Genomic DNA, 25,990 nt, shown 5'->3' on the forward strand with positions numbered 1-25,990 from the left:
TGTGCCCTGGGGACTGCCTCCATCTCCCTGGCGCAAGCCCGGGAATGCCACCACAGCGCTGTGAAGCTACGGCAGCACGCACACGGGGACCAGACCTTCCCGCTCACCTGCTCCTCCTCAAGGTACTGCTGGTCAAACTCCAGCGAGTAAAACTCGATGGGAAACTCGCACGGGTTCTTCACCACCACTGTCCCCTCCGCCCCATGGCTGTATGGCAGCACTGGTCCCAGCTCAAGCACTGGGGGGCTGAACTCCAGCTGCGGCTCCAGACCTTGTCCCGAGACCTGCAGCTGGAGGTGCTGGCTGCTCTGGCAAATGTTAATCTTCAGCCTCCTTCTGTAGGACTTCTGAAAAGAGAGAAGCACAGAAAGGTCCTGCACGAAGTCCCAGGTGACAAGGGCCTGGAATTCAACCCTTGCCCCAAGGTCAGCGGTGTCATCGGTACCTCTAAGGTGAATGGAAAACAGGTATTTAATTATAGCAGAGGCTGCAGCACCTGCATGCTGGCTCCGGGTAACTGGGATGGATCCTGGGTGAGGTGTAACTGGCTGTTTGGTGTCAGATCTGAAACAGTCTTGTCACACGTTTTCACCCAGTCACAAGGGAGCGCAGTGCTCATGAGAAAGGTCCTCGGGGTTACGCTGCCCAGACACAGCTGTGGCACTGCTGCATCAGGCAAACACCAGCCACGCAAGAGGCAGATGAGCTCCCGCTGGCTAGAAATAAGGGTCATCTTCTCTGCTCAGCGTTTGGCTCTGGCCAAAGCCCAACACAAGCTGGTTGCATCCCAGCTAGCAATTATACCATCCCTGGGACTGTTCCCAGGCATGGAAGCACTTGTGTCCATGCTGTCACACACTGCCAGCTTCCAAGTCACTGTGGCCACATGCAAACTGCCTTTGGGAATGCTCCATCGCTTAAGCTGACTCCCAGACCGTGTGGGAACACGCAGGCAGGTTGGGCCAGAGCCACAGGGACTGCTGGCAGCGTACCGCTACAGGTGACATTCCCGCCGTGCCCAGAAAGGTGTCTGGCGGCTGTTTTGTCTGCTGGTACCGGCAGCAGGATTAGCCCAGGTTGGCCCCTCCAGGGTTGTCCCCTGCGAGCATGCCAGCTGCTCTGCGCCGGGGCGTTGCAGCCTGCAGATATGCCCACACCAGGTGGAAGATGAGGGGAAACAGGTGGATTCCTCCACGTGCCGAGAGGGAGCCACACCGCCGAGCCTGGATGCTCCCTGTGCAACTCCCCGTGGGGATTCCAAAGCGCTTCTCAGAAGTGCGCGCTACAGGGGAAACTGGGGCACAGTGGGTACGGGGCTGGCAGAAAGCTCCATGCGGAGGCCAGACCTCATCCCCTGCGCTGGGCTCTCATTTCCACACTGCCCTGCCAGACCTCCGCGGGGTGACACCTGCCAATCTCACCTCTTCCACGGGTGAAAACCTGACTCGCATGTTGCATCGCTGTCCGGGAGCGAGGGTTCCGGCCGAGGGCAGTGCCTCAAAGACACGGGGCTTGGCTTCCAACTCCTGCAGCAGCTTCCGACGCATGCTCGCTGGCAAGCATTTGTCCACCTGGGCACAGAAACCAGTCGTGTGAGGTGGCCTTTGTGGGGACAGACTCTTGGTTCCTGCTGTGCTCTGAGATACTGTCACGGTGCGGAGAGCACCCACGTCCAAACCAGACATGGCCACCATAACCTGGTGGCACCATAAACGGGAGCAAAGATGTGTAGGCAGGGCAGGCAGATGGGGAGGCACTGTCCTCAGAGGAGGAGGAATGGGTGAAGATGGCAGAGAAGTGAAGCATCAGCTAATGAACAGGTCCAGGCGAAGCAGCCTTGCTCCGTACCCTCAGAAGCTTCCTCAGCCCAGCTGTAGCCCAAGCACCCAGGCAGCCACGGGGGCAGAAAGAGCAAGAGAGGCAAAGAAAACCCAACCAAGAAGTTACGTGTCACACGTTGTCTGTGCTTTACCTTAACAGGCTCGTGCACGGTGACGAACCATTGACAGGGGACCTGGAGCTGATTGTGGAGCTGGACAGTTTCTTCCCGGCACTGCCCACACTGGACAGCGGAGAACTCCAGCCTGTCCCTGGAGAGGCAGAGGGACGGCACAGTCACGTCGGCACGGAGGCGGACATGGAACGTGGGGCCACCTGCTACCTAGTGAAGGACAGAACATCCAGCTGAGAGACCAGGTGACATCTGCGGCTGTGTCCAGCCTGCTGCCTGCCCCAATAGGTGGTACCTTGATGGGCAGGAGCACATCCACCTCTCCCAGTGGCAGGTTGGCGCTTTGTGGGTCAAAGCGCACTCTGAACGTCTTCGTCTTGCAGCAGGGCAGGCACTTCAGATGGTCCAGATCCACGCTGAAACCTTGAACAGATGAAAATAAAGCAGCTGAGATACATCTCATGCCGCTTGTGTGTCACAAGCATGTTAAGGCCACGCGGGTGTCCTGGCTGGCAGCTCTGTGAAAGACCCCCTTGTATCCCCGGAGAAGCCTGCTGCTCTTTCTCCCTTGTCACCACCCAAGGAGAAAGCGTTTTCACAGCCAGAATCTAAGGTCCACATGGTAAAAATGAAACCCATCAGCTGAGCTTCAGCAATTCCTTCCTTGGGCATCTCAGGGAAGGAGGCACAGACCTCCCCAAAGGAGAATTTCCAAGGAAGGTTCCCCCATGCTGCGGTGTTCCCTGGACAACAACTTAGAGAAGACACCTGACCACCCCTCAGACACAGCAAATCACCGTTTGATGGGACACAGCCTTGCCTCAGGGCCTGTCGTGGAAGCCTGTTTTGATACACCAGAGGATCTCACAGGCTCTTTTCTCAATAAAGGCTCAGCTGATGGCTATGACATCATGAAGTCTAAACAAAGCACTTCCAAACCACAAAGGGTCCCGTCCGTTTGCAATACAAGCCCACAGAGAGCACAAAACCTCGGCTGTCACTCATGGTAGCCAAGAGCAGAAGATGATGAGAGGTGACCAAGGTGATCAGCCCACCTAGTCCCTGAAATGAGGTGTCAGGGCAGTCCCAGGCAGACCAGGTCTCTGGGCACTGCTGGCCAGGAGAATTCAGGCTCTAAAGCACCGAGCGGGGGCAGTCAGGAAGAAAAAAGCTATACAAACAGGCACTCAACACCCCCACACACCCAGTGGCTTAAGCTCATCTGTCAAGCCCACGGGAAGTCCCTCCAGCACTGGTTACCTGTGCCACACAAGACACGTCTATCGGCGAGGAAGGACACAGGCAACCGCCCGGGGTTGGTGATCTTCACGAGGTGCGTGCGGACGGTACCAGGAACGACGCAGCCAAAGTCCAGGATGTACTCAGGCAGCTGAACTCTGAAAGGAATAGAGACATTCCTTAAACCACAGCCCGGCTACATTTCCAGGTGGACAGAAGACACAAATAAAGTGGGTATTTGCTGCTGTAAAAACCCAGCTCAAGCCTGTGAAAGCCAAGGCCTGACCACCTGGTAGTAACACTTTGGTAAGTCACGGAGGGTGCAGGTCCTAGGTTTTATCAGCTACCAACGGGACCTCAACATAAAATTGTGTTTAACTGGTCGCAGCTCCTCGGCTACAAAGATCCACTGTGGCTAAGTCCACCAGACCTCCACTGGCCTCAGTGGAACTGCTAACCTGGTGTACAGCCCAAGCCTGAAATCGCTTCAGGACCTTGCAATGAGATTTGCCTGCACAGGCAATCTTCCCTGCTCTGCAGCCAGGTCTGTCCCCAGAGCAGCCCCGGGAAAGGCAGGAATCGACACCTACAGCGTTCAAGGGCAGCTCCTTCTCCAGAGCAATCCCACTCGGGAAAGCGCATAAGTGGTCTGTTTTGCAGAGCATTTTCTTCCTGAACTGGAGCCTACCATGCCCCTGCCTCATCAGGAAGGAGCAGAGGGAAGGACCAAGTCACCCAGGCAAGCCCTACGGTCCCACCAGCATCTACACCCCCTGCTTTAGGGTTTCTCAGCCCGTGCGATTCCCTGCTGGCTTTGCTTAGCGTGGCCTGTCAGTTGGAACAAAGATGCCAGCTTTGAGCTGCCCCTTTCAGAGCTGGTCAGCAGGGACGGTGTCTGTGCTGTCTGGAGGGGCTGGATGGTCTGCACTGGACCCCCTCAGCACTAAGAGCAGAACCCAGCATCTGTGGGGAGCTGAGCACCCCAGGGTGGCACTATGAAGTGAGGACACTCGGCTGCTCACAGGGAGCACGTCAAAGCTACCAGGGTCAGACCCTTTCTGCAGTGCCCAGCTACTGCCAGCTCTGCAGACACCAGGAGCTCTCGGGAGCAGGGGTGCACTGCTGGGTGTCACCCTCGGGGCACCTGGAGTCTCTACTAACTTGAGAAGCCTCTGACGAGCATGCTGGTCAAAGGCCGCTTCCTCTGGGGGACCGGAGCTGAGAGCTTTCTGCTGCTCCAGGGCATGTTCCTCTATCAGCAACTGCTCCATCTGCAGCTGCAGCTGCGTGTCCCACTGAGGAAAGGAAAGAGAGCGGCTGCTTAGCAAAGGTCCTGCCCAAGGCACAGGCTTGTCTCTGAGAGAGGATCCCACCCTGATCTTGTCGAGAGGGGCGATGGAGTCCCTCTGCCTCGCTGCTCAGCGTCTGTGACACCTCCTGCTCCCTTAGTCAAGGCCTTATCTCAAGGGAAATGAACTCCAGCACCTTCGCCTGCCCAGTCACTGTCATAAAAGCTGATCTGGCCAGACAGACAGACAGACAGGCCAGGAACCTTCCAGAGCTCCGAGTATTTGCCTGCCCCCAACCAGTGCCAGAGCAGCTTGGACAGAAGCTCTCTTGGAAAGGGAACCACGAGAAAGCTGATGAGAAAGCTGATGCCTCTTGGAGATGACCGCTGACAGCACAGCCCCAGGGCGCAGTCAGGCTGCTGCTGGTAAGCTGGGTCGTGAGCAACAAACCCCTCAGCCATGACCCGCAGCTCCTTCAAAGTGCCAGGAACTCAGTCACTTGAGCACGGCCTTCAGGAGCTCTCCCTGAGGCAGTCGGGGAGCTGGTGCATCTGCTGGAGGGACAACAGCCAGAGCTGGACAGCCCCTGGAGCAATGCTGAGCTGACACATGGTCGTGGCCAGGTGCGGGCAGGGAGGTCCCAAGTGCCAGCAGGGCCCCAGGAAGCCTGCTGCGGGGTGCCCAGGGCTCGAGTGACACAGGGGCAGGGTGGCACATGCCAAATGGGGCTTCTCACCGCGGTGTCCGCATCGTCCCTGGGTGGCTCCGCGGCCACAGCCTCCCCCAAAGCAACTGCTTCAGCTCTCTGGCTGTCCTTTGCCATCTTTTCTTTGGCCTCTTTGAGGACCTTCTCATATTTTGCATTTCCTGGAGGAAGAAAAGATCCACAAATAGAAGCGTGGACGCCGTGCCAATCCCACTTAAGCTGGGAAGCCCCACTCCCCTGATGCTGGCCTCTCCCAGAAACAAACTCCCTGAGCATTCTATGGGAAGTGGATGCTGCTGCTCCTCTCTGAATCCTGATGTTCACTACCACCCACCTTCCCCCCTACAGAGGAGCATCCCTTCCCCTGCAACGCGATGGCAAATCCAACCCTGCCAACATCCCTGCCAGCCCGCGTTACAGCTTCCCCAAGCTTTTCTGCCCAGCCGCCACCTTCCCAGGCCTCCGACAGATATGCTGGCAAGCTCTGCAGGGTGGTTCCTGGGGCAAAGCCCACATGGGCTCACCTACTAGAGACTCGGGAAGCAACCTGAGGGCTGAGTGTTGCTCTGACAGCCCTGAAACCTCCAGGCTCAGTGGAGGTGGGTGTGAGCTGCTGCCCTGTGGGCATATGACATGGGGAAAAAGCCAGGGGACCTTCCTGCGGAGCAGAGAGGCAGCGCTCACCGCTGATGTTCCTGGGCAGGTCCAAGCAGATCCTGGGAAGGGTCCCTTCTCCTCTCAGGGTGACACTTGCTGGTTCCAGGTGACCCACTTGAATCTGCAAAGCCCTGCAGAAGACTCCAGGCACTCCTGGCAGGTAACAGACTTTGAGCACTTGCTCCTTGCCAGGTCCAATGTAACCCTGCAGGGCACGGGAGACAAGAGAGGGAATGCACCAAAGAGCGTTTGGTGGGGGGACGGCTCAGGTGACAGACACACTGAGAAGAGAAAACAACTTCTCCTATGGAAGAAAACGTCAGACAACATGGCCTTCTGGCTTTCTCGTATCCTAAAAGCTCGAGTCTCCTACACCAGGGTGCAGTACGTCCTTCAGAGGGCTCGTAAGGCTGCATTCCCACAGCACAGACCGCCCTTTGCTCAGCAGGAGCGCAGCTCTGCTGCTCACAGCGCTTACCCTCTGCTAGCAAGAGCCAGACTGAATAAAGAAAAGCTCTTTTACCAGCTGCTGTGGAAGACGAGCTAAGGCCCGTGCCCTCAGCAGGGCCAGCAGCTCCTCACACTGCACGTCAGTGGTTCCCTGACTCATTCATCATCCCAACCAAACATCTCCTGCCTGCGTGGTTACACCAGGGGTGCGTGAGCCCATCCAGACTCACGGTGACCTGCAAACATACATCTCTGGAAATGTAGGGGCAGACTAGGACAAATTCTAGGGAAGAAGGTGTTGCTGGGAAGGACATCTCCTCTCTGGGCTTCCAGAAAGGCTCTCAAGCCTCAGGCTGGGCTCACGCCAGCCAGATCGAGAGCAAATGGAAGCAGACAGCAGCACGGCTCTGGGTGACCGGGCACAGACGCAGACGCCTTTGGCTCGCCCTCTGCACGCTGGGTTGGACCCTCGGCTCCCCGCTCCCCTGCACGCTGCAGGGGAAGCCGCTGAGTGGGACAGCTCCTGCCACTTGGTCCCCTGAGCCCGTACTCCAGCGCACAGCGCAGCTGCAGCAAAGGTGAGCCCTGCCAAGCTGCCAGCACCCACGCTGCTGCTGCAGCAGCTGGCTGCACGGGTCCAAGCAGAGCTGCGTCTTCGGAAGCCCGCGGGAAGAGGGCATCAGTGTGTCATCCCTTGTAGGAGACGGGCACGAAAACAATGTGAAAGCCATTTGGCTTCCTCTTCCCCTTGCAAAAAGGGACAAAGATAGGAACGCTGCTTCAGCTCAAAGACATCCACGCGGGACTAAGAAGCTGGGGCACCGGGATGCTGCAAACTCCTCTCCTGGCTGTTCCAGCCCCGATCCTCCCTGACCCCCTCGCTGCCCCACAAAACTGCTGCAAAGCAGCAAAGCTGGAGGAGGGACCAATACAGGGGCTGCTAAAATTTCTGGCAGAGCAGCTTCATGCCCAGGCAAGACAGTATTTCAGTCCTGCTTAGTGCTGGCAGGGGGCAGGTGGGGTTTCTTACAGGCAGGGACAGGGAGTACGTCCTGCTTGACCACACAACCTGGGGAAGGTGACCCTCACAAGAGCCTGCACCATCTGGCTCCACTGTTGGCACAACCACAGAGCTCAGCACTCAGGGTCCAAAGAGCTACCGAAGCCCTCGTGCCTCCCGCCGGCGGCTGCTGCAGGATGCCAGAGCCACCCACCAGCAAAGGCCATGAAGGGGCTCTAGTAGGACCGCGCTTGCTCGACCTTCTCTGCCACCCAGCAGCAGTTGCTTACAGCCCTGGCTCTCCATGCTGGTTTTGTGGCTCTGTCTTCCTTTTCTTTTTTTCCACCCGGCCCAGCACCTTTTTTCCCTATAACCCTCTCCTGGGCAGCCTGGCCAGGGTGAATCACTCGTGCTACTCACCGTGCTGGGCACGGCCAGGGGCACGCCGAGCGGAGGGCTGTCCTCAGCAGCTGCGCTGGAGCCGAGCACCACGTAGGTGAATCCCATCTTCCCTCTGTTCTGCAGGGTGACCTCCGCTTCCCTGACTTTGTTAAACAGCTGGAGAGAAGACAGAGGAGCGGGAAGTTACAGACGCAGGTCTGCTGCTGGGAGTCTCCTTCCCTTTTCCCTGGCTTGAAAGCACATGAACACAGCGCAGAAGCAGGGAGCGCAGAGGAGGTACAGGCACTGCGGTGTCCTGGGTTAACCTGGGCAACCCCCAGCCACAGGGTACCCCTTAGCCCTATGCAGGAACACTATTGACGGCAGCACATAGAGGTGCAGTAATAAATAAACCAGGGGATACAAGCCCCCTGCTCTTTAAGGTGTCACCTAACAGCCAGCTGAAACAAAAGAGGAGGCATCGAGGCATTTCAGAATAAGAGGCACCTGCATACAAGTATTTGCAAGCAAAACAGAAGCAAAAGTAGAGACAGACAGGGCAACAGCCAAACAGGGCCAACAGCTGGAAGGGTCTGTGGGGATTTTAACTGAAAAGAAGTGCTGATTGTTCTGGGACATTCTCTCCAGCTGCAGTGACTGGAAGCCCAAGTTAACTTCCTCCCTGGTTTATTTTGTTGATTAATCAAGAGCATTAAAAGAAAGCATCTCCTTGGACCTCAGGCTTTAGGAACAGATGGGCGGATGAGGGTCCTGGGGACATGTCCCTTTGGAGATCACCACGGGGTCCCTGCCTGTCCCGGGAGGCAGCGCTCGTTACCTGAAGAGGAGGAAATCCCAACTATTGGGGGGTAGAGATGGCCATTAAAAAACAACTCTGATGCAGAACGTATCACCCAAAGGCAGTACTTCCAAGCGACAGAGCCAACAGAGTAGCTGGGAAGGGAAGAGCGCCCTAGACCTCGGTGGGCAGCAACGCGCCGGCGACAGTTCCAAGACAAGGACCTCTGCCAAGAGAAGTGTGCGGTACCTGCAGCCCGCAGTCGATCTCCGTCATGTCAAGGAAGTAGTTGATGAGCGAAGCCTCCCCACTCAGCGCAATCTCGTAGGTCGGGCCTCCCTCCACACTGCACAGCGCCGTGACACGGGCAGCAATGTTTGTGCGGCCAACGAAGGTGAATGTGACGCGCTGGCTCTTGCCCGGCGGCAGCACGCCGTACAGTGGCAGGACATCAAAAACCTGGAGGCAGGGGAGGAGAGATCGAGATGTTGAGCGTGGAAATGGATGCAGAAGAGCAGCCGTAGCTTGGAGCAAAGTACAGATGTGGCTGGAGGGGCCTCTTCATCACAGGCGAGATCACCCTAATCTCGTTCTGCATCCATTCCACTTACCGGTGGGAGAGACCCTGGGAAAAATCTTCTCCCATACTAATTCATGTATTAATACACTAAATTAATTTGGGATGTCTCCTGGCAGCAAGACATTCTCTCAGCTGCAGAACTTGCCTTTAGAAACACTTTTTACTGCCTTCAGAAAAACACGAGACTTGAAGATGAGAGCCCTTGGAGCTGGGGGTGGACTCCAGCCCAGCTTGTCTGACTCCTGATACTTTTCACTCTCTCTCCGACCCGCACACTGCTCTCGCAAAAGCTACTGCAAAAATTTCCTACCGAGCACCTGATGAGCAACAAGATGAATACACCCTCCACAGGCGCTGCACAGGCAGGACCCTCGGTCAGCCCTACATGGCCGGTTGCTTCAGCAGCGCTGCGCAACGTGCTGGGAGGGATGCGAGGCCACTCCGTGAGCAGCACCGAGGGCCACCAGTGGCAGCGGGGGCTACGTAACTGCTTGCCACACTGGGAACGGGGAAGTGAGACAGATGCCCACTTACCTCCTCCGGTCCCGAGGGGAGGGGCTCCACCTCCACAAACCGCATCCTTTCCTGGCTCCTCACCGGCCTCCGACTTTCCAGCTCCACAGCAGCGGACGGCAGCAGCTGGAAACAAGCACCATGGGCTACAGGAGGCAGCTGGCTGGGCTGAGGGGGATCACTGTGCTGCAGGCTCCACCGCCTCATCGAGCCAAGAGCAGCTAAGATGGGACACAGGCACACACCAAGTACGGGGACGCCTGTGCCATTAGCCGAGTGTGGGTCCAAGACCCGTGTGGATGAGACACGAGGTGCAGGTGGAGCCCGTGTCACACCGGCAGGCGGGCTCGGACCCACCGGCTTGCACGAGGAAGCGGGGTGTGCCCAGCACCCTGTCCTGGCAGGGACCTCGAGGGCATGTTGCACCCTCATGCCACCCCAGCTTTGCTCACTCCTGCCCAAGAAACGCACCAAACACCCCACCCCTGGACAGCTCAGGTTCTCCATGACAACAATAGGAATGCAGCTGCAAGCGAGAAGTGTCAAAAATGGGAAATAAGGACTTCAGAAGTCCTTGGCACAGCTGTCCCATTTCAGGTGGTGCTTAGCTTTCCCCTTGTGCACTCGTCAGTGCTGGAGGGCTGAGGATCGCCATTTCTCTTGAATAACACCATCCTGAAAAAGGCAGCTGAGATGTTTTTCTGCCTTGCAGCAGCTGAGGGCTGGTGTTTAACCTCAGAGGTGCCATCCTTTAAATGGAACCTCATCCCTGGGCTTCTGACCCCTATTTATAAGCAAGGGCTTTGTGATTGCTCTTGAAGTTTAAGAATACCTGCTGCTTCGGTAACACGAAGGAGGGCTTTGCGCTGGGGCTCTGACATGGGCAGGGTATGTACAGCACATCCTCAGGCCTAACCAGAGGCTACATCTCCCCAAGGAGATAAAGCACTGGGGAGGGCTGAGCCTTCTCACGTCTCAGTGCTCTTTCTGTTGTCTCCACATCTTCCAGCCTGCAAAGCTTTGCCAAGGGCATATGCCCAAAGACGCTAACCCACATCCTTCCCACGCTTATGGTCTCCCACCTCCCCAGGAAGGCTACATGGACATTGCCATGATACAGTGACACAAGCAGAAGACAACGCTGCAACTCAGATGTATCCTTTGAAGCGATTTTGGATCCTACCTAGTCATATCCCCTTGAATTTCCCTGCTTTATCTGTGCATACATGGCAACAAAGCAGGGCACAAAAATGATTTCATGCTTCTATCTGAAAACATTCAGCCGCGCGATTCTTTATGCCTACCAGGTATCCTTTTTCCTGATTCAGAAAACACGTGCAGAGCTACAACATTAAAACCACTGATATTTAGATGTCAGCAGGTGCGACCCCCCTCCTTGAACTTAACACCAACTCTGGCACTTCCAGAACCTCCTGTGCTCTCCTATATCCTTTTTTATTGCCCCAGGAGCAGCCTCTGTCCCACGCGACGCAGAAGGCACCATCAGCTCCCACTAGCACCGAGGCCAAGCTCCAAAGCACCGAGGCTCACCAGGAAGGTCAGCAGACCAAAGGCTGTTTCCCATACTAAGAGGAAAAGACAGCAACTTTGTCAAGTCTCCATTTATAAAAAGGCAGCTCTGTGGCCATCGCTGCAATACCGGGGCTCGGGCGAAGGCAGAGACGTGACAATGGGTGCCTCTAGCTGGGGCTGAGAAGGTGGTACATGGAGACCAGTACTGGGCAGGGCTTGACAGAGGAAGGGAACTGGAAGCTTCACATCACGGTGCAGGTAAAACCCCTCCCTTTCACAGTGCAAAAACAACCCAACCAAAAAACCCCAACCTCACCATAGGTCAGGAGGACCTGAATGGGCTTCTCCAAACAACACTACCCTGCTTGTCTGTCCCCACAAGCCCCGTGTCCAGCTGCTGGCCCTGCTGCCCAGCCCACTCTCAGGGCACATGGCAGCAGGGCAGCAAAAAAAGGGTGCTGGCACCAGCACGGCTTTTTGGTGGCAAGCTGGGGGAGGCAACACAAAACAGTGAGTGTACAAGAAAATCTACCTTTGCTTCCAGGGAGTCCTCTGCATCTGCTGGCTCTTGGGCAGGATCCCCCACTGCTCCCAGGGCTTCAGCTGGCTCCTCTACACATCCATCACTGACACTGCTCTCTGCAGATGCCGAGTGCTCCGAGCAGGCTCCCTCCTCCTTCGGTGGCTGGGGTTTGATGAACAGTTTAGGTACTGGAGGGCTGAACCTGGAAGAAACCGTAACTTCAATCATGAAGCTGCAGTAGGAGGGAGGAAGACCTGGACAAGCAGTTCCTTGGCAGGACGTGGCCCCTGGGTGGGCGCTGGTGCCGCCAGCCCAGGAATGGATCCGACCTGGCAGCTCCAGAACCAGGGTGGAGCAGGTCAACGCTGGGGGCTGCCCAGGGATGATGCTGGTCCAGCAGTGGGGCAGGCAGCTGGCAACTGCTTGCAATGAGGAACTGCAGATGTCAGAGGTGAACACCACACCTTGCAGGGAGACAAAAGGACAAACTGCACAAAAAGGTGGGACTGAGACACAAAGGGGCAGATCTGGATGGCGATGCGCCAGCACAGACCCAGCGCCGCAAGGAGGTTTTCAGCTCTTCTAGGTATTTACCCTGAATTCTCCCCTGGGCGGTTACGCACAGCTGCGGGTCAGGACCAGCAGCGGCGATGGCAGGAGCAGGGACGGAGCCCGCCGCCTGCTGTGCCTGAACCCCGACAGAGCCGGCACGAGCCCAGCACGGGACACCTTCGCACACGCAAGGAACACGGGAAGACATGCCAAGCGGCTCCAGGCAGAGACTCACAATTAAACAGCCCATTGATCCCCGATGAGCACCAAAGCAGCCGCGATTAGTACTTTGGGTCATTTTTAATCAATCTATTCCAATCGCAACACCGAGATTCAGCTCCCTGTCGTGCCGCAGGTACTCCCTGGCTGCAAAACAGCAGCTCGAACCGCACCTCGCGCCACAAAGGCTGCAGCTCTGCTGAAACGAGCTTATAACCGGTGTGGCACGTCCTGATGCCATCATTACCTCCCCAGCAGTTTCTAAACACGAACTGTTGGAGGACAAATTTGGCAAATGGTTCAGCAAAGCAGTTCAACCGCTCGTTTTGCAAACAGAGCCGAGTTTATCCTTTGAGCGACAGCAGCCAGTAAAAAGTGCACGGGTTAACATTTTCAGAATTTCCAAGTGACTCTGACTATGGTCCCTGTATGAAATTGCAGCAGGTGCTCACAGTAGCTCTGCTTGGATTTCCAACGCCACGTGGAGGGACGCGCTCGGGCCATGCCTACCTGCCACTGTGCCTATTCGTAAGCGTTCCCCCCACAGTCAAACACGGCACATTTTTTACAGCTGGGAATTCAGTGCCTTGAACCATGGGCTCCAAACAAAGATTTGTCTTTAGTATCCAAGGCTGGTTTTCATTTCTGGATTACAGGCTCTGCTCTTCATAACCCGCAAGAGATCCCGCCTGACTTGCCCTCCCTACAGCGACATGCAAGAACACGGCTTCGCCCAGGTGAGCCCCTGACAGCCCTCCCTCCGCCTGCTGCTGGGACGCCACGGGGACCCCGAGCAACAGCTCGGCACTGTCCGTGGGGAAGAACAAACCAGGGCTGGAGGGGATGAAGGCGCTCGCTCTGCCCTGCAGCGCATCGCCCACCTACGGTCCCACCCACGCAACCTCTGCTCCTCTCAGCCCAGGCACCCGGGTGCATGTTGGGGGGCCCTGATGGGCGACCAAACTGCCCGACACCTCCAGCGGCCGCTGACTTGGGCAGCTCCGTAAGGATGAGATAAATCCAGCTCAGCTGGGACAGCGGTGCTTTTGGGCAGCCTGCAGCTGCACGCTACTCTTCCCTGGCGGCAGGGGAGATGCCCGCAGTGTCGGGCCACCAAGAGGAGCACCTCAACACCCTCCAGCCACGCACCAGCCCACGCACCCGTTGGGCGCCTGGGTCCGGCCGTCAACACGGCAGCTGTCCCAGAACCACTCGCTGCGATGCACATGGTGAGGAAATGAAACCGCAGCTCTTAGAGTGGCTTGTGATAAATACTGCGGCTTAGTAACAGCTCCCAAGGAGAGCGAAACTCCCGAGATGGAAAATCCATAATCATTTATTAAGGTACCCTTAGTTCTACAGAATGGTTTGAGGCAACTTCACCGGACCGTGGTGCCTAGACAACAACAGTATTTTTCACTCTAAAGTAGAAGCCCTCTGGGACCCAGTGCTGGGAGATGACGCGATTAGCAAGTCCTGCTGCGGAGAAGCGCGAAGCACAGCCAGGGGCTCTTTCCAGTGGGGGAAAGTCAAAATGAACAACAATGAGCATCACATGAAAAGGAAGGGAGTGAGGAACCCGAGGTGTCAACGGAAAGCTGACCCCTAGGACACGACATCTTCCTGGCACTGAAGGAAAGGGGGTTGGTCCTGGGAAAGAAGGGCAAGATGATGAGATGTTCAGCATCAGCCCAGGCTTGAGGTAACCCTTTCTCAGAATCGGGACCTTCTGGGCAGCCTCCAGCACTTTCAGGGCAAGGCTGTGAACGCAGGGATGAAGGCAAGGAGCAGAGCGCGGCTCCTCCACCTGCAGAAGGGACCAGCCCCAAAGCAGAGGGGCCAGAGGGCTGCGGAAGTGCCTCCACCAGCACGCTGGAGCGGAGATGAGGAGCCGCCTGACATAAGCAGGTCAGCCTGGGGCTGGAGGGGCTGACAGCAAGGTGTTAACCCCCCTGCGTCCATCTCACCCAACCTGGCCACCCGTCAGATGAGACAAAATGGATCCAGGTATTAACAGGAGGGATTCAATGGCAGCACAGGCACACTGACAGCAGGGAGAGAAGAGTCCTTCCTGCTAGGGCCAGGACAGCCTTGTGCCACCCACCATCCGAACTGCTGAGACATCAGCCTATCTCTTGGTTTCTGAGCCTGCTAAGGATACAGCTTCACACCACTTCCCACACCCACCTCCCAAAATAGAGGAGCTAGAAATCACACCGCTTCTGCAAACCACGTGTGAAGATTCAGGCAGGATGACGTGACCTTGCCAGCTCAGGCTGTGCGAGAGCCACCACCAGCAGGACAGACACCCCAGAACGGTGATCGGAAGGCCCGAGGTCCCTGCAGGTCCTGCCAGCACCAAGGACACGTGCCAGGAGCCACCACCCCTTTGCATTAAATGCAGGAGTTTTAACAGCACTGAGGCTACTGCCCTGGTGCGTGGCACCCACACGCCCAGCATCCTTGCCCAGGCCCCCAGGGACCACACGCTGGTGCATCCCTTCGGCACAGCCAAAGCACCGGGGGAAAACAAGCCCCCCAACAAAGCCCGAGCTCTGTCACAGGGCAAAGCACCAGAGACCACGCGCCCCTGAGGCATCTAAACAGGCTTATGGACCCTGACGATGCACTTCGATTTGTCCTGCAGGCCAACAGACACAGATTAAAAAAGGGACTTTGGAACAAGCAAGACAGCTCAAGGGTGTTTGCAACTGAAAACAATGTGATACAGAAGTAAACCCAAAACCTGCCCAGTGCACCCTGTGGGAACACGGGGCTTGAGCTGGGCCACCTGGCCAGCAGCTGGGGAAGGTGGTGGTGATGGTCTGCCCTCGCCAAGAGCAAAGACGAAACTGCATTTTGCCCCAATGCCCTGATGACTATTTCTTTGCTAGGATAAATTCCTCTGCTGAGCTAAGATTTGTGCATTTACTGAGCCACCCGTTGACATTCAGACCAGGCAGCGCAGAGACATAGAAGCAACATCACTGCAGTGAGATCCGACACCTCCAACTGTCACTGTGCACGCCCTGGAAATGACTAACCGCACAGCAGTGACTGGACTGTGTTGCTGATATGATTGCTCAAAGTAGCAGCAGTGACTAAAGAGTAAGGAGGAAAAAATGGGTTGAACAATTAGAAGAAAAAAAACCAAACCCACTTTAAACACAAATAGTCTTGTCCAGGCAGAGAAACAACATTTTTCTCTCCTGGCCAAAATAAATGTGTGTGTCTGATTGATGCTGGGAGTCTCTGGCGATCAGCTCCAGCAAGGTTAGATGTGTGGACGCTTCAATTCTATCGATCTCACCTTCATGAGACCTGATGTTTGATTCCCTCGATGTCAGACCGAGTTAGTTTGATCTGATAATTTAGAATAGCAACAGTGCTTAATGTAGACCAGAAATAATATCTGACATGCTGCCCTTCTGCTGGGCTCTTAATGAGCAATTTGAGGTGTTAACAGCCTGGAGACCATCTTCATTTCCAGCCCTGACATGGAGAATCACATGGTGTCTGCCGAGGGACCCAGAGCGAGCACATTACTGCTTAATTAACATGCAGAGCAGAAAAGGGAGCTGTCCTAATGTCCACAGCACTAACGAGCCAGCAAAGGGGCTATGCCAAACCCTCTGGAGCAGGGGCTGCTATCCTGCCAGATGCTAAAGACTCTCAACTGCTACCAACTCAGAGCTGGGTGACTCAGCATCTGCCGGAAGAACCTGCAGGCTCAGGTCCAGCAAAGCCAATTTAAGTGGAGATGGGGGAATTAAAAGCTGAAAACTGATTCAGCAGTCACATTTCCAAAACCCTAAATTGGTTCAAAAAAAAAAAAAAAAAGAGTAGATACAAACAGGCAACTGGCCAATAAGTGGCCCCAGAGGAAATTAATTCCACACAGGCTTCGCTCCAATGTGCTTGTTTCTCTGTTATCATAAAATATATGCATTGTTCTATCATCAACGCTGGATTTTTCCCTTAGCTTGTAATTAAACCCTAATCTAATTTACCAGGAGATGACAGGGGCTTCCGAGCAAAGCTTACAGCCCTGTTACTCTTTCCCTGTCCACTTCCTTTGCACCTGCTTTTGCAGACTTTCCCCTGCATTTTAGGGTCCATTCTTGAAGGCGCCACGCATGAAGGGCCACACCAGACTGGTAAGAGCCCGCTGTGAACAGGCTACCCCAGTGTCCACAGCTTCTCCCCCAAGCCCTCCTCACCGCCATAGCTAATGCCAGCGCCCAGTCTCCTCTAAGCCAAATTCCAACTCCCTAAACAAAACTGTTTATTTATGATCTCTGTTATTTGCAATAGCAGCACTTCAATACGCAGTGGTTAACTTTGCTTGGTTTCCCAGGGCATTATGGAAAAAACAGTTGCTACTGCCATTAAAACCGCCCAGACTAGTCTTCTGTACTACACAGAGAGGCCACAGCGGGAGGAACTGCTAGAAATGTGTTTATAGGTGTGCTGCAGCACCACTGCAAGAGTGCTCTTGGGCTTGGAAACCACTGACCAGGGCTGGATGCCCTGCCTCCCAGGGATGCTCAGACAAGCGCTCCCACCGACACCTGCAGCTGGACCTACAGCCCCAGCAGAACCTGCCGTTTTGGTGAAAAATGCTGAATCAACTGCACGTCGCATTCACAAAACAGCTAACAGACAAAAACTCCCTTCTCCAGGGTGCTGTTTGCCTCAGGCCACCAGGGTCTGCGAGCACAGCTCTCCACAGCAGCTTTCCTTCCCGGGGAACCAGTACGGGGGCTACAGCAAAGCAGCAGCAAGGGACCGGGGCAGCAGCAGGTCCTTCTGGTGGCAGCGCCTATGTAGGCTCTTAGGATGAAATGACAACGTACAGGGTCGGCAGGGATGGAAAACCGGTGACGTTACCGTCCACGTGCCTAAGCGTGGCTTTGTAGCTCCAGAGGCACAGCAGGACTCCAGGGTATGGGCTAAGCAAAAAGCGTTAGTAGTGTCGTACAGCCCCAGCTCGGCTGGAGAACATGGTCTCCCCCCCAGCGTCAAACTGGTAGAGATCACCTGTTCCCTGAGCATCTAGCCTGACCACGGCTGGCAGGTGTTATTCCCACCAGGGAGAGTTGAAGGCAGTTTGCCAGATCCCAGGCAAACAGCCTGGGTCTTCGCCAGGTGCAGACAGGACACTAGGAAGAGGAGCTTCAAGGAGAGGGCAACGGTGCACATACCTCAGCTGGCTCGCGTGGCCGCCCGTCAGGAATGACCAGTGGTACCGGACGAGAAGCGGGCTGCCGTTGGTCATCTCAACGTAATGCTCCACCTCAGTGTCATTCAAGATGCAGCCAAAGTCCACGGCCATGGTCTGGAACTGGAGATTTGGGAAGAAGACTTCTCCCCGAACAGTGACCTGCTCCTCGCGAGGATGCTCGAGCAGCTGTATCTTCAGAGCCTTCTCTGCCACCCAGCTATTCAGATGCTCCTCGTGAGCAGGGTTAAATCTGATGAAGAAATGAAGTTCCTCCCCTACCTCCAGCTTCATCGGCTGCAAGGAGATTAAAAAGATCAAACACCAGCGTAATGAAGTCCAAGGCTGGATAGCATGGAACACGTCAATGTCTTAAAGCATGACCTCAGCGTGGGCTTCTCAGCCCACCCTGCACGTTCTTTACAGCGAGTGCCTGACTGCAAGCACCACGCTCTCGTCAGACTATTGCAGGCTCACGTTTCTGCGCTTTGCATCGATACCAGGGGGAAATAAATATTGTCCTACTGAATTCTGGACCCACAGAGGCTCTGTGCTAAACACACAGCCGAACCAGCACTCCAGCAAGCCAGGGCTGCTGCCCTGACTCCAGAGAAACTCCTTTATCCTCACAGCACAAGTGCACTGGCACGGCAGCCTCAGCCTCGCAGGGGCCAGTCACCGGCGCGGCACAGGAACGGTGCCCGCACCTCCACCAGCGCGTGTCCAGCAGAGCCCATGTCCAGCGCCTTCCACCACCGACAGGGCAGGTGCCAGGCGACAGTGGGAGGAGCACCCTCAGCCTTCCCGAAGGCAGAGCTGCCCTCACAGAGAGCAAGCTGCTCTTGAGATTGGCTGAGGACGGCTGCTGCAAGTCCCAGGAGATACCTTTACTCCATGGCTTGCCCAGCCCTAGGTGCCTGCTCCCTTCTCCTCATGGCTTTGAGCCACGAAGTATCTTCCCAACTCAGGTATTTTTGTTTCTTCCAGAAGCTCGCTTCAAATCTGATTGAGTTGGGGCCAGGCTACTGCTGACTCTACAGAAGACACTGCCCTGCCAGAGGACCTCCCAACAGGAATGCACTGCCACATCCCTCCTCCTCAAAGCCCACTGCCGGAAGGTCCTGCTCACCCGGACATCTGCAGGGAGGGGCTGCCGGGCCGCATCACAGACTCGGAAGGGTTGGTCTAAGGCCAGGACGATGCTCAGCGGCAGGGAGGACATGTTTCTTAAAGTAAGAGGCTTGTGCTGTAGGCTGAGGACGTCACTGGGTAGCTACAGAAAGAAGAGACAAGAAAAAAACAACCTGAAGTGGCCATGCACCTCCCTTCCCTTCTGACGCATTTCAAAGTTTCCAACCCCAAAATTGCACACATCTCTTATTCACTGTCTGTATTAGTTTCTACCCTTCTACAAGGTTTTTCTTTCAGAACGTCAGGTGCTTTTCATGTTTAGAAACCACAGCATCCCCCAGGGGGCAGGGAAACAGTCTCACATACAGATGAGGGAACAGCACCTTGAGAGGAGGCAGCTGCTTGACCAAGGTCAAAAGCAGAAAGTGAACCCAGAGCGCTTGTCTCCAGTTTACCCTCTCTTGGGCAGAATGGCACAAGACGATTTTCACCCCCAGTAATTTCGTACAGCCTTAGTGGCTCCAGGAGCCTCATAAAAGCAGGGATGCTAGTTAGAAGAGAAAAGCAAGCAGGATTTGGCCTGGAGCAGAGAGCCTGCAGTAGCCTAAGGTGAGCTTGGAACATTTACACGCACAAACAGCCAGCTAGAAATCTCAACGGTCTGGTTGCAACGTGCGTCCTGCTGTCCCTGCTCCAGTGACAAAGTGTCTGTAGCCTCACAGTCAAGCTCAGCCTAAGCTATTTCTTCCTGTTCATGCATCACTCTGGCCTTCCTGCAGGGTTCACATCAACTAGGCAGCAGTTGGGAAACTAGTTCTGGATGTATCGATATCCAACAGCTGCAGCATCATAGCACTCGATAAACCAGAGCACGGGGTATCAAGCAGAACACAGGCAGACATCAGGAACAGCTGAAAAGCTTCTCATTAAGTGTGAACTGCCCACTCACAGGACTTTGTGCTTCTCTGGAAGCCTGGGAACCAGAGGAGAGGCCTGAAAATACAGAAACTAAATAATGAACCATCTTCTCTGTTTCAGACACCGCGTGGGAGAGGGAAAGATGATGGAGGAGTCAGGACCCAGAGACTAAAGGGCTCCTGTTTTGCATCGGTGTTGTCATCACTGCAGCTGAGGGATGACTGCAGGTCCTTTGAAGGAGGTGAGGCTGAGGGAAACGCAAAGAGCTAGCATCCATGCCAAGAGCAGGGAAGGCAGGGAGAGACAAAAGATGACAGTTTTCCTTCACCAGCCTGAGGAATTGGCAGGAAGCTCCGTTTTTCTCAGCTTCCCTACAGGATCAGTGTTCAGACATCCCCATGCCTTGGAGGAGCCTCAAAAACCTCCCTTCATCTTGAGTACACAAACACGTGTCTCTCTACAAGTGGCTACGATCCCCCCTCAGCGCAGCAGCTGCAATCTCAGCTTTACTTCGCTGAAGTCCGAAAACCATCTCATCGCTAAAAGCATCCTCACTTACTTCACAAAGTGCCTCAGGAAGGGTGAGGAGGGGTTTAGCATCGCTCAGCTGCAGCGATCGGCTCTTCCCCCAGCAGCCCCAGCGCACAAGGCAGCTGTGCAACGGCCACGCTGCGCTCGCGGGTCCCACTGCCTCACCTGTGCCCTTGGCGCAGCAGCTCCATCCTGCCTCCACCTCGAGAAGGGCAGAGCTGTGACTGTCCCCGACCCCAGGGCAGCGAAATCACCATCTCTGTGGTAGAACCATCTCGTGGTAACGGCCAAAGCTTGCTCTGGCTCAAATCGATAGCCGAAGCCCCGTGGACTTGGGGAAGCGGTTTAACAATCCCCGTCCCCCCCCCGTGTTTAACAGGCACACACACCCTGCAGGCTTTCGGCCATCAGCCACGCTCTTCAATGCCAGGATGCAATCCTGAGACTTACCTTCTCCACCCGGAATGTGATTTCTCTGGTAGACACTTGCAGAACGGGATCAACAAACTCACACGTGACATCCATCTGCATTATCTGTGCCTTCCCCGCCTTGCTCCCCACCACGGCGTGACACAGCAGCCGCTCCTTCACCACCTGCATGCAAGAGTCACGCGTCACCCAAGCAGGTGCTGGCAGGGCATCCACAAAACACGCTGCAGTTGCTAGCCACCCAACCACGGACCCTACTCCTGCCAGCAACTTACAGTCACTGCCCTCCTCAATAGCCCCCTCCTCTTGTTATGCTGCATCCTATTTATGAGGGCACTCAGCTAGGCGAGCGATCAAGCCTTCTGCAAGCTGCCACTGAGGCAACCCTTGCAAGCACCTTTCAGATCATTAGGAACAGCAGGAGCTTCATGAAGATTCATTCCACATTTGCTTAAACACCTGGGCCCAGTGGTCCCAGAGCCAAGGAATGTACACCAGGGTTAGCTGGCAGCTCCTCTGCAGAGTTGGATTTCCCCTGGCCTGGAAAGAAGGGCCCGGGGGGGAGAACACCCCGTGACCCTGCTGAGCTGCCACCCAAGGGTGCTGCGAGAGCCGGCTGCCCTTGGGACACCAAGGCTGGCTGAGAGTCTGGGGTGAGCTGGTATGGAAATACCGACAAGTCAAGCTGTCAATTATAACAATCCCTGGGAACACTTTCCCATGTGGATGAACGTCACTCTGACCATCAGGGCTGGCATGCACTGTTTTTCTCCTCCAGGACTCGGTGCTAGACAAGCCTCTGCCCGTGTTTGTCTACAGAGGAAAAATGATGCTGCTCTCAGACTCTCCCTCTCTTCACAGGTTTGGTGCTTGGGTTTTTTTAATTCACTCTTTTCACCAGATCTATGACCTCACATGTTTTCATTTATTTACAGCCTCTGCTCCTAGCCTAAGCGTAACTTATTTTCTCCGCCCTTCCTTTCTGCCTCAGCACACGACACCCTGTAACCTGCCCTCTGCTTCTGAAGCAGCAACATTCCCTTCAGCCAGCATTTTGGTACCAGCGAGCTGGGTTTATGGTGGCATTGGAAACACTGATGGCGGCCAGCAAGGAAAGCAGCTGGTGCTGCCATGGTAACTTGTGGCATTAAAACAGTTTCTGGAAAGCACTTGCTCCTCTTCCCAAGGCAAATGTCAAGGGGTCGGAAGAAGCCCCAGCGGAGGTGACCTGGTGGGGAGGGCGCAGCCCTCGTGGGGCACCTCACCTGGGGAGTGCTGGAGGAGCCTTCCAGCACCATCTCCACAGTCTTGCCCGGCATCAGCTCTGTCCTCAGCGGTCGAAGCTTAAACACAGGGCAGGCAGGTTTGGGGCTCTGGGAGGAATCTGTGCCCTTGGTGTTACTGATGGCACGGAGACGGTCACGCTGGCTGAACGTGGGGAAGCCTTCTGTTGACCAACACAGCTGGTGGGTGCGTCGTCCTCTGTTTGTCATCTTGAAACGGTAACAGCAGGGATCAAAGCTAGAAGAGAAGCAGAGATGGAAAACATTATGGGAGCTGCTATTTCCCAGCGGTCACCCAGTTTCAGCACCCCAATGGCGTTATCTGACCGTACGCCCAGCAATAAAACCACCTCTGAAAAGGCTGACCTAGCTTGAAGCTTCAGCCAAAGCCAGACCTCGGCTGGCCCTAAGTTCAGCATCCAGCAGCTGGTCAGTTTGTGTACAGCAAGGAAAAGCTTCGCAAAGATCCATCACCTCAGGTACTCGCAAGCAGAGCATCACCCTTTGGTGCTCAGCACTCAGAGGGTTTTCCCAAGGTGCGTCCTGCAGGTCTCCCTGCACCAGGCACGAAGCTGCTCTGCCCTGGCTGCAGGTGGGTGGACAAACAGCTCTGCTGCCATTTCGCCTGCCCCTGGGGAGCTGCTGCCTCAGGTGGCTTCCTCTGAAGATGCTACTGGGGAGCTGGCAGGGTGCAGAGACTCATCTGGAGATCTGGGCACCAGTTATCCCACCGTCGGGGCCCATCTTACCCCCCTCACTCCCCCATCTCTTAGGGAGCATCCAACTCTCCCTGTCCCCAACGCATCAGCTGAACAGGGCAGATGGTTTTGTGTCTTCGGAAGGTAAATGCACTGTGAGAACGCAGGATCAGCATAAGCTTCCCCCAAGACAAACACAGCAGCAAGACCAGGTCTACCTGCTGAGGGAATGGAGTGACAACAAGAGATTGATCACTACAGCTAGATACAAACCAAAACGAATATTCAATGGAAATTGAATATTCCGTTATGTAAAGAAACACTAACTGCAGGCCAGTGTGGAATAATTATTCTACCCTCTATAAATCTGAGCACCACCAGGAAATGAATTGTTCCTACAACAATTATGGGGTTTTTGAAAGGTACAGAACACGTGGCTGGCAAAATGCACGTCTGCCACAAGCAGCTAAACACCAACACAGAAGTGACAGATTAGAACAAACGAGTCTTTGAAACACACTTTACAAATGATGTGTACAAGGCTTAGTATGAACCGGTTTTCTGTTGTGGACAGCGGCAGATGAAGGCTGGGGGAAGCTCTGGGTAGGTGCCTGATTTGTGGCTCTGGGAAAGCCCACCTCATCTGGGATGTCACCTGGGTCCCCCCAGCTCACCTGGTGGCACCTCTGCACCCGCTGCCAACGGCGGCTCCCAACTAGCTTGCGGGCAAAGACACGAAGGGGGGCAGAGGACGATGACACCAATCCCACCCACACTCTCCCCTCCGCAGTGCAGCCCATCTGTGGCTGCACAGAGCACAGGGCACGCTGGCCAAGTGCCAATCTCCCTGTAATGTCCCTGCTTACCTGGGGGGCTTGTGGGTGCACATTTAACACACCCCAACACCCCACCCCACCCCCACTAATCTTGCCTAAATGCTTAAGGCAGCATCAACCTGCTCTTTCTAGCCCAAAATTTAGGTATCTGAGCACTGTGGAGCCTCTTTGCAGTCAGCAAAAGGAACAGGCACTTGGAGAAGAATATTATTCTCGTCCCAAGAGGACTCTGACAGCAACAGCGCTTTGAAAAGGCTTATTTTTTCTCCCATTTATAAGAATGTAGGCAGTTTCAGACACACGCACTAGGATCCACGAATCCCCCCGTCCGAGCTAAGCTCTTTCAGGTAGCACATGCAATTTATCCCACCCAACCTCAGCCAACATCTCCTCCTCTCCCGCTCAGAGCTGCTCCTGCAGGCAGCCTCGCTCGCTTCTGCCTCGGGCTGCCGCCGCAGTGCTGGCAGACCGCAAGGAAAGCGGGCAGGGGAAACGAGGGAAGAGCGAGTGCCTCTAATAAAGAGTGGCCCAGCAGGGGAACTGGGGAAGACGAGCAGACTGATGGATGACACAGGGCAAAGAAACTGCAGCTCCTCCAGGACTCCCAGGCAGAAGGGAAATAAACCAGCACCATTAATTCAGTCGAGGAGTTGCTAACAAGCTACCACGAAGGTTTTCCGCTCTTGCGAGAGAATAATCCATAGTGACTGGAAAGGTAAGCAACGTTATTGCAAACAGAAATATGTTTATACTTGTAATGTAGCATTTTCCAGCAGGAGGCTTCTGGGACCTGCTGTTTTCCTCCAGCTCGTTCTTTGATAAAGGAAATAAATACATTCCAACTAAAGACAAGTCAGGGACAATCTAGCAACTGGTTTCCACTTTGGTGGCTTCTGAGGGTATCTAACAACTTTCAAACGGCCATAAAACACTCCTAAAGGAGTTCCTGTGGCTTCGGTGAAGCAGAGCCAGGACCTCGAGCACTGAAGAACAACTAGCCTGAAGGACTACAGCAAAACTCCTTGCCGAGCCCACGTGGGAAGCAGGAGCCGAGAGATCCCTACCTGAAGCAGAGGCCCAAGTTGAGCTCCGGAGCAATGGGTTTGTCGGTGACAACCGTTGTGCCCGTGCCGACAGCCTGGACGGGGATGACGTAGGTGTGGCTGTTCTCTATGGACACCTTCACCTCATCCTCAAATCTCTCTGTGTCGTCCAAGTTTGCTATGATGGCCACAGACACCTCGCTCTCAGGGGGGATCACTCCTTTACTGGGTTCAATCCTCCAGCGCGAGCGTTTGCCAGCCTGTAAGATGAGCCAAACAGTAACTTAGGATGGAAACCATGGACCCTGGTCTCCTGCGGGATGCAGAAAAAGGATTAAAGACATGAAGGTAAAAACCATAAAGGCTTCATTTCCCCAACTCTGAGCTACAGTGCTGAAACAGCACCCGTGCAGGAGCTCATACAACCTCTATTTTACCCTCCCTTAACAGACTCACTTTGTTAACCCAGCTTTGTCTGACCCAAGGGATGCTCACCCTCAGGAGAATGCTACTGTCCCTCCAGCCTCCCTCTTGGAGGGCACACCCAGGGAAGCCACTTGATATCTCCTGGCTTCCCGACAACGGTGGCCGGCTCTGCCATAAAGGCTCCAGGCCAGAGGAAGCCAGGACTGCTCCAGTCCCCCCGCAGCAGCCACACGGCTGGGGGATACTGCTGAGACCCCGAAGAACAACTTTGCAAAAGCGGCTGATAAAACCCCAAAGTCTTCTTTCCCAAGAGTCAGGCTTCTCAACAGCCCCTGAAGGGCTGCAGCCCTCTGTTCCCATGGACCATCACCTGCAGTGAGGTGCCCCAAGGCCCTCTGCTTTGGCAAAGTCAGCCCTAAGTGTTTATAGCAGGGCAGCGAAACAAGAAGCAGAAAGAAAACCTCAAGACATGTGCCCTGTGGGCATGGCCTGGGCTTCCCAAGCACTCTTTTCCTCTGGGTCCTCACGGGCCTCCCTCTACGGATGGGGCAACAGAGGTGCTGGACCCCTCCAGCCCACCTAAAGCCACATTCACAAGGTGCAAGCTCGCAGAAGAGAAATGCACGCAGTGCTCCCGGGCCAGCAGGAAATGCACTGGGATGCAGACACGTGGCTTTCAAGTGTCCATCACAGCATCAGTGCTACATGCATCACAGTTCAGTGCTGTGTTTAGGATGACAGGCACCACTCATCCAAAACTCTACAGTATTGTCGAGAAGAGGGTAACTTTTCTATTTAAATTAAAAAAAAAAAAAAAAGGAAACAACGGTGTGCTCAGAGGCCTGACACAATAAAAGCAAGTGCTCGATCCAGGTGAAGTTAGCTCGAGTTTCCGTCCGGCGGGCTGGCAGCTCTGAGCTCTAACAGGACACCAGCCAGCCCAAGGGAGAAGAGCAGCAGAAAACCAAGCAGCACTTCGAAGTCACAGAAACATTTAAAATAACACCCCAAAATGACCTCTGCTGACAAGGTGAAGGCTAGCTGGAGGCCAGGGAAGCGGTAACTTGCTGAGCATTCAGGGT

General features: G+C 55.1%; 2 protein-coding genes across 2 annotated transcripts in view; both read right to left on the reverse strand.

Annotated features, from left to right (window-relative positions):
- Positions 1 to 9,070, reverse strand: part of LOC129785712 (hydrocephalus-inducing protein-like) — a 32,607-nt gene extending 23,537 nt beyond the window's left edge. Inside the window, exons 1-11 of the mRNA XM_055819008.1 lie at positions 9,053 to 9,070; positions 8,722 to 8,931; positions 7,713 to 7,850; positions 5,870 to 6,047; positions 5,216 to 5,346; positions 4,352 to 4,485; positions 3,212 to 3,348; positions 2,247 to 2,374; positions 1,973 to 2,161; positions 1,422 to 1,571; positions 108 to 347 (exon numbers count right to left, since the gene is read on the reverse strand). Of these exons, the coding sequence (XP_055674983.1) occupies positions 108 to 347; positions 1,422 to 1,571; positions 1,973 to 2,161; positions 2,247 to 2,374; positions 3,212 to 3,348; positions 4,352 to 4,485; positions 5,216 to 5,346; positions 5,870 to 6,047; positions 7,713 to 7,850; positions 8,722 to 8,931; positions 9,053 to 9,070 (1,653 nt within the window). The remainder of the gene's footprint in view (positions 1 to 107; positions 348 to 1,421; positions 1,572 to 1,972; positions 2,162 to 2,246; positions 2,375 to 3,211; positions 3,349 to 4,351; positions 4,486 to 5,215; positions 5,347 to 5,869; positions 6,048 to 7,712; positions 7,851 to 8,721; positions 8,932 to 9,052) is intronic.
- A 331-nt stretch (positions 9,071 to 9,401) lies between these two features.
- The window catches only part of LOC114011973 (hydrocephalus-inducing protein-like), a 94,206-nt gene continuing 77,617 nt past the window's right edge, over positions 9,402 to 25,990 (reverse strand). Inside the window, exons 19-25 of the mRNA XM_055819072.1 lie at positions 24,504 to 24,742; positions 21,888 to 22,143; positions 20,644 to 20,787; positions 18,743 to 18,886; positions 17,597 to 17,910; positions 11,631 to 11,823; positions 9,402 to 9,691 (exon numbers count right to left, since the gene is read on the reverse strand). Of these exons, the coding sequence (XP_055675047.1) occupies positions 9,434 to 9,691; positions 11,631 to 11,823; positions 17,597 to 17,910; positions 18,743 to 18,886; positions 20,644 to 20,787; positions 21,888 to 22,143; positions 24,504 to 24,742 (1,548 nt within the window). The 3' untranslated portion in view covers positions 9,402 to 9,433. The remainder of the gene's footprint in view (positions 9,692 to 11,630; positions 11,824 to 17,596; positions 17,911 to 18,742; positions 18,887 to 20,643; positions 20,788 to 21,887; positions 22,144 to 24,503; positions 24,743 to 25,990) is intronic.

Source organism: Falco peregrinus, chromosome 14, assembly GCF_023634155.1.
Source record: "Falco peregrinus isolate bFalPer1 chromosome 14, bFalPer1.pri, whole genome shotgun sequence".
In the NCBI taxonomy this organism is placed as follows: domain Eukaryota; kingdom Metazoa; phylum Chordata; class Aves; order Falconiformes; family Falconidae; genus Falco; species Falco peregrinus.